At 43.3% G+C, this 17,831-nt stretch overlaps 1 protein-coding gene across 5 annotated transcripts; it reads left to right on the top strand.

Annotated features, from left to right (window-relative positions):
- The first annotated feature begins 69 nt into the window (after nucleotides 1–69).
- Nucleotides 70–15,407, top strand: LOC118207755 (myosin light polypeptide 6). 5 transcript variants are annotated; one of them, XM_035381718.1, is made up of 7 exons: nucleotides 70–404; nucleotides 5,574–5,601; nucleotides 9,074–9,217; nucleotides 10,314–10,487; nucleotides 11,021–11,098; nucleotides 11,868–11,902; nucleotides 14,766–15,407. In XM_035381718.1, the coding sequence occupies exons 1-6, from the start codon at nucleotides 231–233 to the stop codon at nucleotides 11,894–11,896; spliced, it is 627 nt and encodes a 208-aa protein (XP_035237609.1). In that variant the 5' UTR covers nucleotides 70–230; the 3' UTR covers nucleotides 11,897–11,902; nucleotides 14,766–15,407. The 5 variants fall into 5 exon arrangements, with proteins under 5 accessions (XP_035237609.1, XP_035237608.1, XP_035237612.1 ...); XM_035381720.1 differs by lacking the exons at nucleotides 70–404; nucleotides 5,574–5,601 and adding exons at nucleotides 4,562–4,697; nucleotides 5,319–5,346; XM_035381717.1 differs by lacking the exon at nucleotides 11,868–11,902 and having other exon boundaries at nucleotides 78–404.
- The last annotated feature ends 2,424 nt before the right edge of the window (nucleotides 15,408–17,831 follow it).

The following is a 17,831-nucleotide window of genomic DNA, read 5'->3' as shown; positions in this document are numbered from 1 at the left end:
CACTCCCTCCCTCTCTCCCACTCTCTCTCTCTGAGCATCCACACAGATCTGACACACTTTGTCTCTCACAATTCTATGCTTCACGCTCGCCGCAAGCAGCGACCGAGTTGGCCGGCTGTCCATCGGACACGAACGAGGGAAAGAAAGAGAGAAGGAGAGAAGAGAGTGTGGGAGAGAGAAAGACATAGACAGAGAGAGAAAGAAGGGAAGACATTGCCAGACCATAAACGATGGCTCCAAAACGAGAGCCATCCCTCAAGAAATCTCCGTCGACTGGGGGCGCCCCAAGGCTGGGGCCCCCCTTCCCCTGTCTGCCCACGACCCCCGCACCACGGCCCGTTCCGGAGCTCAAACCCCGAATGCTGCGCCCCTCAGATGAGCCCTTTGACCCCAGCACACTGGAGGTGAGTACATATCCCAGCATGCCACAGCAGTGACAGGGCCAGTGTGGGATGCTCTAAAAATTTCAAGAGTTACATGTATATTAGTTTTCAGCGTCCTTTCTGTACTGGACAGAGATTTTCAGTGCACATTTAATCAAAATAAAGGCACAAGTTTGGTGAAGCAGGAACTGGGCTTAACGGTAAAATCCACTGAACATGCATTAAAAATAGTACTGCTATTATGAATGTGCATGTTTGGAAAATGGCACGATTGTGATTGTACATGCTTGGGTTTGCAGTTAGAATTTTGAAAAGAGATTTAAGTGACGATTGCAGCTGTCGTGACCGAAAAAGCTCTCTCCGAAAAAGTCAATTTTATTGCCTCTTGAGCAATTTGTCTTCTCAGTAGTTCTTGTTGCTTCATATGGCTGTGCCAAAAGGAATTATGGTTGATTATTATGTAAGCTACATTACACATATTCCCCATGTTAATCAACCCAGATATGTTTTACGTTGCATCTTTTTTCATAATCAGCCTAAATATGATATTGTCATATGTCTCTATGGTGAGCGAGTGATTGTGGAGGAGAGATCGCAAACATATGGCCAGAGTGCTTGATTTTAGCCCATAGCGCCCCCTAGCCAGCCTTCTCCAAAGGAAAGTATGTTTGGACATGTAATGTTTTTCATTAAACCCAGAGAGACCGACAGAATGTAGCAGTCCCTCAGTATGACACTGCCAGCAGTGTACTGTCTGCTATTCTGTAGCTCAGCAGCTTTTGATAAATTCAAGTCTGGCACGTTGGCATGTTTTATCAACTTGCGTGTGTGTGTTCAATCGACACATGTATGTCTGAGGGAGGGGTCTTGAGTCCCCAGTGCTCTGTTCTATTTCAAAAATGGATGACTATACCCCCAAATTTTCTCTTTATTTCTTCATTAATGCATTGATTGATAGGGATCATGTACAATTTTCAACATGGATCCTGTCACAGCTAGCAAACAAATGGTACCCTTTAGTTTCTCAAACGAGGCCAGTTGTCGGTCCACCACAGTTTAAAAAATATGAACAGCAGTGATCTGATCTACTATTGAGACAGTCAAGATCAGCAGTATAAAGGAGTGTTCACCCTGGGGATTTTACCATTTTATTTCAGCTTCAGTGTATTTATTTTATTGGCTTAGACAGTGTTTGTGTTCCACAAGGATATTTTAGATATTTACAGAAATTTATAACAACCTGTAGGCTACATAGGAGCATTATGGGGATGATTGTTTAAAGCAAAAAAAAAAATCTGTTCAAGTACCTCTGAAGCAGCTTGCCCTCGCTGAGGTTGTAAGAGAACATATTGTTCTTTGGATAATTATGTTAAAACTTATTTTTCAGTTGTAGCCATTTCTGATGGCATGCACAACCTGGGATCATTGTGCTCAAGGAAAGAAGTACCAGCACACTATGAAAAAATTGATATGTTTATCATTTTGAAAAAATTATATTATGAATAGGTTCAAACTCTTAGTTAATGGATCAAGGATGTTGTCTGAGCGGGTCTGTGGTGTAGTGGGAAGGGGTCATGACCAGCCTACTTATGTCTGTCGTGCAGCCATATTTTTGCACAGGTGTTTTTCTGATCTGTGTTATACTCTTGAAAAAGACGCCCACACTGGACTTGTCACTCTGTGATTCTTTGTATTCTGCTTTGCTTTCATAATCACTGTGGACATCTCTCACGTAGTCACAATTCATGGGCAGTTTTTTAAATATAACCGATAGGAAAATGCTTGTGCATGTTTCAGGAATATGCTATTGCAATGTCATTACATCCCAAATTCCACCCGCATCATATTGACTTGGGGGACAACTGTCTGGACATAACACACAAGTCCCAGAGGCCCAAAACAAAACAAAGTGTTGAAAACCCCTGACTATAATCCAAACAATTATTACAAAATGATAGACACCAGACAACAAACAAGCCAAATAAATCACAAAAAACATATGAATAATTATGTATTAGAGGTGGTAATCCACAGAGCTCAGGCCAAAGAAGGGCCTACAGATGACTACCGTGCTCTAGAACCAGTAGTTATTCTTCCTCCCAAGGAAAAAAAATTGTGTCATCTACAGGTTCCTGCTCTGACCAAAACCTAACAAAGGTGCACGAAAAGAATCCTGCCTTTCCTTGGAAATACCATTCAATAATTAGATTACATCAGTTCCAATCTGTGAGCACAAAAACCACCAACAATCAAGCCTCAAAAGTCAAAACAGTCTGTAACAAAATTAGCATACTTTACTTTATTCCGTTTATTTTTACAGGGACAGTGCACATTAATAAACATTTCTGTAAATGTGTCAATTTAGCCAGCATGGCTAATTTTCAACTGTACAGAGAGAGAGACAAAGAGATGAGCACAGTATCACCAACAGGTGGCAGAAAAATCACCACGACAGTGCCATGAAAAATGTTGGCTAAAGGTTTCTGCCCTCTCTGTCTCTCATTAATATCTCCCATCAATTCAAAACGGTTTCAGCAAAATAGCTTGATGCAAACTTAAATGTCTCCTTTTTACTCATGCACTTATTGTGCGTCACTTTGGATAAAAACTCTTATAAATAAATGTAATGTAATGTACTCATAAACTGCTGCCACTGAAAGTTGACAAAAAATCATATTTAACGTGACTGACTCAATTAAAAATGAACCTATGTAATCTTCCTAAGTTGTATAGCTTTGCCTATGTTCCGCTATAGCTTCTCAACACAGTAGGCTATGTAATAAATAAAAAACCTTAAAAAAATTTTTTTCAAAACTCATTCTACCCCTCTGCCTTTTCTAAGAATCTCCACATGATGGTGCTCGCGCCCAGGCAATATCAGTTCACTCGACGGCATTTGGGCCTTTACTGCGTACAGCTCTCTACTACAGTTCAGGTCGACCGCACTACCGTAACATTACGAATAAAGACGCAAAAACAGCCTATTTTGTCATAGCGTTCGGGGTGTGAATCTTTCTGTAAGAAGATTAGATTGGCATCTCGCTACATGTAAGATACCAGAAAGATACACGGACAAAAGCAACGATTCGATCCTGTCCAACTCCGATTCAATTTAGCTCTGCTTCAGTTCAATTTAGCTCCTATTCAGTTAAGTTCGGATGTGATATAGTTTACAATTCAGTTTTACATGGTTAATTTAACGTTTGTTGTACATTTTGTCAGTAAAAAATATTTATTTTAGATCATGAAATCAAATTCTAAATGAAAATCTTTTAGTTAAGTCACTGTTTAAATGTTTTTTTTAAAAGTATTTTTAATGTTTTTTCCAAACCGTGGCTCCGCCAGCCGCGGCTGGCATAAAAGCTCTAATCCATTCACGGTCGCATAATTCAAAATAAGAGGAACTCTGCTTTCTTTATAACTTGCAAAGAAAGTGAAGTTTATGTACTTTTGAAAGGTGAGTCGGTTTTTAATGTTGCCCCTTTTAACTTGGACTGTTTGGCATTTTTCAATCGATGCAGGCACATTTTAGACACTTGGATTGGTGGATTGGTGCATTGGTTAAAAGCCGGTCGATCTTTTCACCCCTACTGCCATATAGTGGGATTTTTGACGCAGTAACCTCTTCCACACAGTAATATGAACTGTTCAATATTATTTCCACAAAAGATTGAAACATTGTAATAAAGAATATTATGCAAGAATGAATAGGCTACATTTTCTTTCAAGTTTTGCCACATGCATGATTTGTTTGAGGGAAGTTTGCAACAACAAAAAATTAAATTAAAAAAACAAGCTACTGGGAAAAAAGCAAAACCACAACAGCTTTTTTTTACCTCATGGGCAGAAAAACTTTTTGCCAGTACAATCAAAATGTTTGTAATAAAGAGGGTTGTGGTCGTTGTGGCCTTGTATTAAGGAGCGTATTATTCAAAGGAGCCCACTTGTAATAATATAATCGATTAAGTAACTCAAAGCAACATCAGAAGATCTATTAGCCTACAACAGAGCCAATTCACTCGTAAAGTTAAAACTGTCAAAGGTCACCGTGTTCCTCAGGATCAACAACCGGTACCCAATCAGATAACACCTCAGAAGAGATGTGGGAGCGGTTTGGAAAGTCGTGCGCATTTCTTTACTCCTTTACGTTAAAAAAAAGTGAGTTAACGCCCTTAGAAGGACTTGTCTTTCGGCGCCCTTCTTCGACAATCGATGACGTCATTTACCGAGACTATCCCATCATCGCCAGACTTCCACCCTTCACATTCCTGCTGCCGACTCTGATCGACACGAAACACAACAGGCACAGCCATGGTAGGTCAATATATTTTTCCGACGACCTAAGAGTTGGCGTATTTAGATTTTAACTGCAAATATATGAACCCTAAATGAAAGCAGTGCTATTTTAAATCGATTAAACGAACGTAGCCGATGCTAGCTATTTACAATGGAGCCTGTGAGATCGTCACATTGCAGTAACGTCAGCTTATTAACCTGATAAAACTGCAACTTGCACGCGATGTGTTTGTAGAAAGCTACTGTGGCCTAATCGCGAATGTACCAGTTTACCAAACTGTTCTGTAGTAGGCCTAGTTTTACTTTGTAAAGATATGACTATTAACACACCCAACAATTATGTCGCAACAATGCAACGGAAGCCTCGGCCCAGGTGCTAGATATAGCTAGATGGCTATGTGTTAGCCGAAATTCTCGCCAATTCGATAGCTGACGTTAACTAACCTTACTATCCATCCTGTTCAGAGCCACTAGCTAGTTGTTATACTGCTCTGTCCCTGAGTCCGTTCCTGGGACAGTTTGCTAAATAAGTTATAACGTTGAAAAAATAGTTGTGGTGGCTAATCTATCAGGCAGACCAGTGGAATTTGCTTCGTTAGCTGGCCGTGTATTTATCGATTATATTCTTCTCTTGAACAGTCTGACTTCTCGGAAGACCAAATCATTGGTGAGTTTGCAGTTTTAAAATGTTTTCCCATCGCTTCTTCCTATCACATCTCTCATTTCTGCAAATGCGGGAGCATTCTGCATTTGCAGATTCATTCGTATTTCTTGGCTAGTCTCTTATCACGAGCTTATTGGGCCTGTCTGTCATTCTAATTTACCAGATATCTGAAAACACCTTTCCTCCTTTTGTTTCTTCTTGTTCCTTGTGAAACTACTTATTCTTTTCAGATTGAATTTAAGAAGGATGAAATACACGGTGAGTTTGATGCTTAAATGAAGCATTGGTGTGAGATGGGAAAGGCGTTCTGAACAATTCCCTAACCTGTGTTTTTGTGTGTTTGGGTTTGTTGTGCGTTTTGGTTTCAAACACGCCGGTAGTTTGTGAAAACGTTTGACATTCATAAAGTAACACAAATTGAAAACCGCATGCCGATATAATAGCATGCCAAACATAATTTAAGTTGAAGCTGTATGCTTAGCTGAACCTTGAAGTGTAGTGAGTTTACCCTAGTTTGCTATTTGAGTTTCTATGAAGCTTGGTAAAGTATGTGCTCGGATTCATTCTTTTGAAGTATGTCACAGCTGCATGTGTGTTGAACATATTGGCCGGTTTTTAGTTAACTTGGTAGTTTGGCATTATTGGGAAGATAACGTTGCAGATGTTACTCAAAACTGTTTACTACACTCACACTGTCATCTTCCTGTATTTGTATGGAAATGTATGCACGATTTGTATTTGCTGTTGAAATCCAGCATTCTCCTGCTAGCTGCCTGGCTAGTCGCTAGGAAGTAGAACGATACCCGGAAGTGTTTGCGTTTTAGCATAGCGGGCAAAACATATTTTAGAAAAGGGATTACTTTTGGATGGATGTGTTTTAGTATCGTAAATTACCTCCTCGGCCAGCTAACGTTACACTACTGACTGTAGCTGGGGAAGAAAATTACTGCGAAATTTAATGTGGATGGTGCCTGCGGTTGTCTATTGTATACTAGCAAAGCGTGTTGGTTAGCTGGCTCATGCAAGATACTACTTATGTTTACTGAATTTATTTTTTGTTTTGTATTCTACGATTCGGTTGTTAGCAAAAGCTAGTTTCCTGTCCGAGAATATCATGTTTCCTTTTTTGGCGTTTGGCACAGCGGTTGATTAATTTCCTTTCCTCCCTCTTATTTGTATAAACTAAGATGGTTGACGGATTACGGCTCTTCCTCCCTCTCCATCTCAATGCCTTATAAGGCAAAAGAAATGCAGCTAGTTTCAGGCCGCCCCGGGACGTGCTACATTCCAGCGAGTTGGGAGAAGCCCCGGTGTCCTTGCGCGCTAGTTGGAGAAGAATTTCAGAACTGATTGTAGACAAAGTTCCATTTTGACGCTGGCGTAACCCTGCTCACAAAACACACTGGATAACTTTAGTTTGAAAACCTCTTTGTAGTTTATGTATTGGAATTAATTTGTTTGGCAAACGCCCTTTTCGGGGCCGATCCACAGAACGCAAAATGCAACTGTTAATAAATACTACTACTAATAGTAAATATGTTACTAAAATTACTATAACTAATAATAATGCATTTTATTTATGTGACACTTTTCATCATGTAACAATGTTAAGGAGCTTTCCGGTGGGCGGGGTAAAATAATGCAATTGTTAAGGAGGCGAGCATTATTCTTTCCATAGCATAGCTTATATCCACAATTACCTAAGCTTTGTACTGAATCGTTAATGCGACGCCACCTTAAACGACGATATGGCATGCAGTTATAGTCAGTATAAGTACGTGAGCGCACGCTTTAAAGTGAATTAGAACATCCACCAAAAACTCGTTAAGGTTGTTCCCTATGTCGTTTTATCGCATATAACAAATATGCAAATTATATAAACACATTTTATATTATTATGTATATATATTTACATTGAGTGGATATTTTGATTGTTTATGAGGCCTTGTAGGTGGTTATATTGAATTTATCAACTTGCCTTTGGGAATAAAAAGAATTTAAATTTTGTGCACTGGAGTTATTTTTTAAATTATGTTAAGTCTGAAATACTGCAATATATTGTAGTCAGAATTATTCATTGTATGTTATGTATTTCATTACTGATATTTTTTGCACAAAATATTTAGAAGTTGTCTTGATATAATGGTTCCTCCTGCCTACACGTAAAGAAGAATAACATGCAAATAGCACAGTATGTGTTGTCATTCAAGCTGAAATGCTGGTTATAAATAAATAAAACCTGAAAAGGCACTCAGATTACAGAATGTTGTGTAGCATTTCCCCCCACCCCCAGGCATTTGTTGTCATGTGACGTCAGGGCTGGAATAATAGGCAGCAGGGTGGGTGGGACGCGGTTCACCTCCACTGACCCCTTCATGACCATCATTAATTTTAAACTTTAATGTGGAAAGTTGGAAACGCGATCATCAAATCGAAAAATTAAGCAGCGGCCCGAACTAACGGATCACCAATGTCATCGCCACAGCAACCGGGGCATCAAGCCGTCAAAGTATCGTAGAAATTCAGCTCAGGTGTCAAGGTAACGGAAGGTAGGAAAGGCACTCTATGAATTCTGCGGGTCCTCGGAGTCAGGAGGTCTCGTGGTGGGTTGTCTGTCAGGACTTTGAGCTCGGTCCAGATTGGCACACACACACACTCGCACTCTCATGAATGCACACAATCACTAGCCCTTTCAAACTTGTCACACAGAAGGACGTGTCATGAAGCCAATGGCTCATTATGGTCATGGCGTGTGTTAATGCCACAGATAAGAGTGTAAATTGTAACCACGATCCACATTTACCTATTCTCAAGTCTGGAGTAAAGGTACAGACATCAGTAGAGTTCATGGTAGCAGTGGTTGTTTTACTGTGCATTAGCAAGACTTTCTAGATGTTGGCATTGGGCTTTATGTAACGTCTCTGTGTTGTATACCTGCCATTATGTCTGTCTTCGTGTCTGGTGCTCATAACACTGTTCTGGTGTCTTTTTTTCCCCAGTCCGTATATTACAGTGCAGTTTTAAATGGTGCTTGCGTCCTTGTCGGGTAATTGCAGTGCCCCACCGTCCGAAGCGAAGAAGGTTTTGTGATGGGACGTCCTAACATGGACATGCGAGACTGGACGTACCTAACAGAAACAACAGTGCTGATTGGTTCCGCGCGACGCGCATTGTCCTTGTTTGGGTGTTTTTCCGAGCGCTCGGCTGTCCTCGTTCCTTGCGTGGCATGCTTGTGTTCGGGTTTCTGGACTCTGTCAGGCTGCGTGTTGGGAAACCCCTAAAAGCCTCACAGTGCTGGTGAGGAGGGGATGCACACTCTTAGCCCCACCTCCTGCCCTGTAAACTGACCAATCAGCTTCTGGTTTTCACCATTTATCTTTTTTCGCTTCTGTGTGTCCTGGTTGGTACTTTTTTTAATTTATTTATTTATTTATTTATTTACATTCTCTCTGTCCTTTTTGTCATTCATCACTTTCAAATGTACACGCACACCTGCGGCCCCTCAGTATCATGTCCCCTTATGCACATTCTGACACACACTTACTCACTTGCCCTCAAACATGCTCTTTAACACACAGTCTCTTAAAGACTCACCCGTCACCCACTCACTCACACTAACTCACATACACACTCATGCAGTCCCTCTTCGCGCGTACACTCACACGCTCCCTCCATCCTCTCCTCCCACCTCTCACGTCCGCCTCTTTCTCCCTCCCTCCCTCCCTCTCAGAGTTCAAAGAGGGGTTCATGCTCTTCGACCGCACGGGCGATGGGAAGATCAGCTACAGCCAATGCGGGGACGTGATGCGGGCCCTGGGCCAGAACCCGGTCAACGCCGACGTGCTCAAAGTCCTGGGGAACCCTAAAGCCGAGGGTGAGGCTCGCGCCGCGTCGCCATGGCGCCGCTTCACGCGCTCGCCCACACACCCGCTCCAGGTCTTTCGCTCTGGAGCGCTCGAGCAGTGAGCGTTCCCAAAACTACCCTGTAATCGTGTGAGCAATGACGCTTCATTGTGTGGCGCTGGACTGACAAAAGATCCACTCGGATCGAAATTGTTTTGCAAACAAGAAATCCCCTCGAAGAGCAGGTGATGCTCACACTTCAAAACGATAATAAAAACCCTCCAAAAGTCGTCTGATAAAATGCTAAATTTTAATAGGACTACACAAGGTACAAAGGGTGAAATGTTTTCAGTTATATTAACTGTCCTCACTTTGCTTAGTTTGACACTTTTCAGTAAGACACAGATGGCCTGCCTTTTCTTTCCTCAAACAACCCTAAAATACCTTCTTTGATACCAGATGGCTTGTTTTTAAGGGAAGTGTCATGTCTGAACAAGCCGTTATTACTGTTACATACCTAAATGCATACTGAGAAAAAGCATTTGAAAGGAGGACAGTTTTTTGATTTTCATTTGTTTATGTATGCACTGTATGCACTGTAATCTCTTTCACATATGCCAATTGATGTATGGGTGTTTGTTTTCTACAAAGTTACAATGGTTAATGCCCCACATAGTTTTCAGAACTGCTGGGTCTTCTATTTCCGCAGACTTGAACTAAACATTGTACCACACCCAGCCACAGACTTCTCTAGTCTATCACTGAAAGTTCTGCATGTACTATTGAAGCTGAAACGATCCAGTTTGGCATATCTTATGACTATTCATGAAAAAACTGTAACCAGAAACTGCGGTGGCAGCAGTATGTGTCCTTGAGTATGCCTTTTTAATGAATATTTATAAGCCGTAATATTGTATAGTTGCGAAGTAGATAGGCTGGAAGGAACTCCGGAGTTGACCATCTGATATGGAATCTACAGCCCCAGACTCCTGCCCCCTCAGTTTGTGTGCATCCTGGGTTTGTGATGTAATTTCCTGTTGGGTGAAATACATGATGGGAGTTGTATGCACTGATAAAAGCCACGAGGTCCCGAGTAACTCTTCTCTTTGTTGCTTTGGCCTCGGCAGAGATGAACCTCAAAATGCTGGACTTCGAACAGTTCCTGCCCATGCTGCAGGCCATCGCCAAGAACAAGGAGCAGGGCTCGTTCGAGGACTTCGTGGAGGGCCTGCGCGTGTTCGACAAGGAGGGCAACGGCACGGTCATGGGCGCCGAGCTGCGCCACGTCCTCACCACGCTGGGTACGCACATTCCGGAGAGGTGTGCCGTAGAGGGCACGGTTAGGGAGGGTTAACCTGGCCGAGCCGTTATCTCGCTCACATTCCCATCACCAAAACGCCAAATGGGAGAAGCGCTTTAGGATACTTCAGGCAGAAGAATGAATGTACAAAATGGAATTACTCGGGGTGTTATTAGAAGCAGATGGGTGTACTGTGCAGAAGGCTCAAACAGGAAGCTGCAAACGGGGACATTGACCTGCTTGTAAGATCCCGAGTGGCTGAAACGGTGGCATATTGAGAGCATCTCTGTGGTTTTGGAAATGGCGTCTGTTGGAACGCGAGACATTAGTTAGCGCAGCCATTAGGAATTATGGATGTTCCATCAGGGCTTCAAACTCACATATTTCAGGGTGGGGGTATATTTTTGCGCTGGGTTCTTACAGTAGAGTAATCTACTGACACCCCCCCCCCCCTCAAAACTCAGTCATTTTAAACAGTTTGGTTATTAATGGCTGTGTGTTTGACATGCTGCTGTGGGAATGTGTCCTTTCCAGGTGAGAAGATGACAGAGGAAGAGGTAGAGACACTTTTGGCGGGACACGAGGACGCAAACGGGTGCATCAATTATGAAGGTAATGCAGATGCGTTATAAGAAAAGAGGATTAAGGCCACTATATGAACTACATTTCCCATGATTCTGTGCCAGGTCATTGGCACATAGCCCAGTCTGTTGACTGACTGTAAAAGCAACACTTTTCTATATGACAGTCAAGTCTTCTGAACTGGACAGTTTCTTTAATTATTCCTTCATTGCTTGTATTACTTGTAAATTTAGTCACCACATACCATTTAGCAGGCACATCCAACACGTTTGAATTTGCACTGACAGATACAAAGTTATGTGTAGGCACCATGGTAATTGTAGTTTAAGTGAAGGTAAGTTACATGTGAGAGGCTAATTGACAGGTGGTAACCTTCTCAGGACAGTGAAGGTCTGGGATGATGGAAAGATGCCGACTGCACATGCCTTGCAAGGATGTGATGAGGGAACAAGGGTTCATGACCCCTGTAATCGGTGGGGCTGTGCTGTGCCGTTCGCCACAGTCTGGTGCAAACCAACCAGCAGATGTAGCCAGCGTCGTGATTGGCTCGCATCAGCGGGTGGCCGATGACACACGCAGTCGCGCTTGCAGTCCGTGAAGCCTCGCTCCTTCTCTCAGACCGTGCCGTCGATGTCGGCAACGCACATCGCTCTCCCGCTCTGCTCGGAGGGGGGGAACGATGACGACATCGGCGGGCGCTTCCTGTCATGTGGCTCGTCGTGCGATTTGAAAATGTAGATTTTCCCCCTGGTGTCGCTCCCTGGTGTTCACGTTGTTAACTGTTGTTCCTCTCCCGCAGCCTTTGTTCGCCACATCATGTCTGGCTGAGCGTCGGTACGGGCGAGCTCCCCCCCGCTCCATCAGCACGTATACCAGCAGAGGGCGCCACTCAGCTTTTCCTTATTGCCGCAATGAGAAGGCGTGGTCACCCCCCCACACACACGATGTTAAACAGGCCCTTCGCTGTACAGCTGTGGCTACTCTGTGACAGTGTTACAGCAGTTTGGGGTAAAACGCATCCACGCTCTCCGGGTGACTGTGGGTGTAAATGTTGCGTTTTGCGGCATTTTTACTGCGTTCTTACCCCTCTTAGTCTCGGAGCTGTGACGAAAAGCATGTACCGCCAATATTCCCCGCTCGGTTGTCATTTTATAAGCATCCTGTTCTTATTTGGTAAAGTCGGATCACAGAAAGCGTTCTTTGCGTAATTAAAATTATTATATAGATTATTACATAGTTTAATTCTGTGTGTCAGCGACTTTGTTACTTAGCTGGGGCACGAGTTCTAGAACGTTCTCTGCAAAGCTACCGTGTTATAGATAGTGCTGTGGCCTGCCTGTCCGGTCGTGCTCATGAGCGCCTCGTACGTCTGTAGACACTAAGTACAAACAGGGTAGTCGCAGCCGCCGTAGAACAGCCGACCTGGGAAAAGCTGTGGAATTTTGCACCGCTATAAACCAAGCCAAAAAAATATATACATACAGGAGTCTGATCGCAGAGGTCAGGGAATTGTCTTTCTTTTTCTTCCCTCCTCCTTTCTCTGCCTTATGGTACAGAAAGCATACAGAAAGATGAGGTTGTCCCTCAGAAAGAGCACCAGGCCCCGTGCTCACGCGTCTAGGTTTTGCTTTCGACATGGTGCAGAGGTTCTGGAACTGGGCTTGTAACTGGAAGGTCTGGTTCCGTTCCCAGGTACGGCTCTGCTATTGTGCCCCTGGACAAGGTGCTCACCCTGAATGGCTCCAATCAGGTGTCCTGGTGTGTAGATGGATAATATGTAAAAACACTAAACTGACTCCTCGATAGGAGGCTCTCTGCTACGCAAATTCAGTAGATAGTCTACGACTCTGCGATGATAAGGTTTTTGCTGCTTGCACGTTAAGAATAGGCCGTTACTGAACCCATACTGTACCTGTGTGTGTGTGGACAAAGGCTCTCTTGACCTCGGGGTGGCCCGCTATTCTCTGGCCCACGCTGCTGGAGAGAGCTGGGTGGCGTCAGGAGTTTTGTTTGGGATGTCTTTCTTTTTTTTTCCCTTTTTTTGGACTCTTTCTCTCCTGCAGCCTTCCTCTGTCGCCCCCTGGCTGCAGCATGCTGCTCTGCATGTGTTGAGATGTCCCTGTCTTTACTTAGGGGGACTCCCCCAGTCTTCTGAGTATTTTTTGGGGGCGTGCGGGTGGGGGGTGGGAGTTGGACTTTTTTAGATGCAGAGGGGATGACTGTTTGACATCTGAGCTGGGGACGTAGCCCTGTCGCGCTTTTACATCACGATGCCTCCGTGGGAAGCGCGATGATTGGCATTTGCGTGAGTCACTTTGGCAATTTGGCTTTTATGTGTCATACCCAAGTACAAAACCATTTGTGCAAAATTATTGGGATTCCCAATGATAAAATAAGAATGGTGGATGAAGTGCCCTCTTCTGGAAGATCTTGATATAGCCACACTTGGGAAAGGGCCAACCTGTCACAATGAAGTAATAAAACAGCCATATCCCACAGAGAAAAAATACAGCTGTATTTGCCTAAAGTCTATCTGCCAAGACACTGCACTTTATATTCCCCCCCCCCCAAATCTCGTCTGATGGTTTCTCCCAAATGTGGAGGCGTGTCCTCCCCAGCTCACCGGAATCTGAGCAGTCGTTCCTTTACTAACCCCAGAGTTCCTTGCAGTGAGTTCCTTCTCTTGCTGGTGTCTTTTCCTCCCTCCCCTTGTTGGAACCTGATAGTTGCTGGGCCTAAAGTTCTCTCTCTCTAGTTCTCCCATTTCCCTCCCGAAGTCCTCTCGCCCGCTCCTCCCGAGCTCCCTCCCCGCGCCCAGCGCCCTGCCCTCTCTGCGCCTCGTAGTAAAATAAAATGAGGAGAGCCGCTAACCTAACCGATCCCTGGTTTCATGGCCTGCGCCGATCTTTAGCTGTGGCTGCACAGGAGTTAGACCTGATTCCCTGCCAACTTCTTCCATACCCCTGAACCCCACCCCCCTCCCTATCTCCCCAGTTTCTCACCACTGAGTCTAAAGCTGGGAATAAGCCTCCATCTACAGCATCCCCCAGCAAGCAAAATGGGAAATGGGAATGGCTGAAGTTTTGCAAAGGATCATGGGAATTCCCTAGGAGTGGGGAGAAATTAAACGCTATTGCCCTTCCTGTCGGCATCAATTCCATGACAGATAAAAAGACAGTACCCCGGCATCTCAAACTTAAATCCTAGAGGGTGGCAGCGTGCCATGTTATTTTTTTGCGTGTGTTTAAATGCTTAAGTGCCGAATTTCCAGCCGGTGGTTGGCAAACGTGCCAGCGCCTTGTTTCCGATGCCTGAATTGGCTGCTGATTGAAAGTGACCTGGAAAAACTTGCAGATACTGTGCGGGGCTGGGGTTTGAGGCCTCTCGTTTAAAGTTTGAATTTTAGTTCTGTTAAGCACTCGACCGAGGGGATGTCTACTCTGGCTCTACCTTTCGCATTTGGGGCACAGATGCGGAGAACTTGCCCTGAGAGCCGGGCTCAGTAGGCCTGTAGTAAATGTATGTTGGCATATCGTGGCAGGAAGCTGTACATTGTTAATTTCCACTCAATCAGCTGGCTCATTGGGGAACAGGGACTGCCCCCTAGATGCTGTAGCTGGAGAGTTTGTCCCCTGTTAGAAGTTTGTTGCTAACATTTTTTTCCTCTCCCTCTTTCTCTCTTCTCTCTGTCTCTCAGAACTCGTCCGGATGGTCATGAGCGGATGAAGATATTAAGAACACACCAATTTTTTTTTCTTTTCATCATAATATTTTTGTTTGTTTTTCTGTTACATTTTTCCACCTTCCCCTGTATGTCTGTGTGTATTCTGCCACACCCCCCCGTCCCCACTCCCCCCATTACAATTTTATTTTCGGAAGTGCCTTTCCTTTATCTGCTTATGTAGAAGCCCCCAAGGACCTCCCACCCCCATTCCATGAAACCACGAACATGCATGAACCGAAAACTGCGATGGGGATAAGAATCTGCAATAAAACCTCCCTAGTTCCAGCATCCCCATCCCGATGCACCGCTGTAGGCAATACTAGCTCATCTGTCCAGCAGGTGGCACTGCTGCAGGGGGTAAGGTAGTGGTGGTGGGGGTGTGGGCTGTGATCTGTAATGAACAGCACTGCGATTGGCCGAGACTCGATTTGGCTGAAAACGACCTCTTTTAGAGCTTTTGTAAGCTGTCAATGTCCTAGCCAATTTGTCACGAACCGGAAGTACAGCGGTAAAATTTGTTGCAAATTTTGTTTTGCCATTTTTTTGTCATTACTATTACTTGTGCTTCATTTGCATAGTTCAGAAATAATAAATGTGCCCAGTTTCTGAAAATTACCAAACTTGTCTATTTGTGCTTCTTAAGTTTCTTGTCATTTATGCTTATAACTTCGAAGTATATTCTGCATAAAATAGTGTTCAGTGGAATTTTCTTCAGTCGTGAAATATGAGTGAGTGAAATATGAAAGCTATAAAAAATGAATTTTTACTCACCGAAAGTGCAAGTAATTTATAAATGAACCTGCGATTTCAGGCCGCTTTAACGTCTTGTCTCGTGACGCTATGACGCGATTAATTTGTTTAAATTGGTTGCCTCCCCTTAATTGGCTGAAGTCAAAATTGAATTTCCGGTATCACTCTCCTTGTATTACCTCCCTTTGTACGTCGCTACCTCATTCATCTTAAAAACGTCTCTCTTTTTCCTTTCCCATCCCTTATATGTACAGACGCGTCTGGTTCGTTTTACGCTTTTTTCTTTAAAACAAGTTTTACCGGTTTTACTGAAGTTGGGAGGCTATATTTGTCGCCTTTTACCGCATAATTGTATAAACAAAAACTCGCAGCTGTCTGATGTCTTTAGGAACAGAGGGAGGAGACTTCGCGAACTAATTGCAAATGTTTCGTGTGTACATGGATAAAACTATGACTGATGGTGGTACTTGGTGTATTGTTAAGGTAAGTCCTGGTAGAGAGACTTAATCTGGAATTGTGTGTTTTAGGTTAATGCGTTTATTGACCTACATGTTGGCAGGGTAATTATCCTGTCGATGCTGTTATTCCTCGTCTGCATGCCGTTACGCGATTTAAGCAGGAGGGGGTGCTAGTGTATTAACTGAAGTTATTCCCTCACCGCCTGGGAGGGCAAATCGCTCGCAGTACAAATTTTTTTTTTTCATGAATTGTACAATTTAAATGTCTTTTTGAATGTTTAATTTTTTTAACTGTTAAGCCAAACATTTAGAAAAACAGCCACCCCAATTCATACGAAGATGGGTTTGATTACACCAAAACGCTTGCTCATCATTAGGTACCAACTATATTTTATTTACCTTTTCCAAAGTAAGTATGTAAAGTAGGCTACAGCTCACGATGATGTTGTACATGTCTTACTGTGAGCTGTTTCTTCCCTGTGCATTATACAAGGTTGAGGTGTCCTTCGGTACTTTGAGTCTTGTCTGTCGACCGTTGCGCTTAAGTCAGTAGCCTAAGTTCTGCTCTGCTGTTCACTTGCTAAGCCAATACCTGCATTTATTAATATTAATTTGAATAAAGGCTAAAACTATTTCACATTCAAATTCTCATACAGCACACTGCTTTAAAAAAATATACTGGCTACCATCCTATTCAGTAGCCTACCGTTGAAACTAGTGCCTGAAACTCTAGAGACCTTTGCTTTTGCTCCCGCCACAGTAGTTCGTGGCATTATGAAATGGTTTCAAAGTAAATTAAGATCTGCACGGCAGTAATTTTGCAGGACTGAAACGAGCGACGTCCAATCTGAGAGGATGCATTTCAAGTCTGTTATGGGCAGAAAACCTGGATATTAGACGGGAGACTGAATCAGTTGTTACTGGACACCAGGGGGCAATGGCCTCATAAGCAAGCTTGTGACAACGAGAACCTGTGAACTTTACTGTGGCTCAGAATGTACGCATCGAACTTGGCCGTAATCCATTTTACACAGCGCCCAGACCTATACAAATTGTATACCATCAAATTAACATGATATTATTTCAAAGAATATTGATTGATTAATTGTGTGTGTGTGTGTGTGCGCGCGTGCGCGCGAGAGAGAGTCGTGTGGCCAACCCTGTGTCTGAGTGTGTCTGTGTACGTGCTTGAGGTACGTGAACCCTATTGATTATTTTAATCCGTCTGTATGCGGGTCTGTGATCCTCGCGGTTCGGCGTTCGACAGGGGAATCGCTAATGGGCCTCCGCGCTAGCCGCCTCTGACTGCTCCCCGTCCAATTAACTTTCAACCGGAATCTGCCAAGGGAGAACGAGTGGGCTGGGGAGAGCAACGCCGAGACCTCCCCGTAGATCCCACCGCCAACAAGTTTACAACGCCTTTTAGTCCAGAATGTCATTAGCCCTCTCTTTTAATTAAAGATTTTTCGTCGTAATCTTTTTGTTTTTTTCTATTAATGAAACACATTTATGTGCTGCTGCCTTATCACGCAAAATACTGCAGTTGTTTACACGGTGATTATAGGCTACTTCCAAATCACAACATTTCAGAAACAGTACAAGAATAGTAGCTACATATACTTACATAAATGTCCGTAAACACTTTAATCCCTTACTTCAGTTTCAGTGTTAATCAATTTATAGTTAATCTAGTTTTCTTTCCTCATCTTATTCAAAATAAATGATAAATGACTTTTTTTTTTTTTTTTTTTTTTTAAATAATCGTCACTGTTGCAATCACTATTGTGAGTAATCTTCCATCAGAATATTTATTTAGCCCAGGCTCACCATT

This window comes from Anguilla anguilla, chromosome 11, assembly GCF_013347855.1.
Source record: "Anguilla anguilla isolate fAngAng1 chromosome 11, fAngAng1.pri, whole genome shotgun sequence".
Lineage (NCBI taxonomy): Eukaryota > Metazoa > Chordata > Actinopteri > Anguilliformes > Anguillidae > Anguilla > Anguilla anguilla.
The sequence above is the reverse complement of the archived record's forward strand: the minus strand, read 5'-3'. Positions and strand labels throughout refer to the sequence as shown.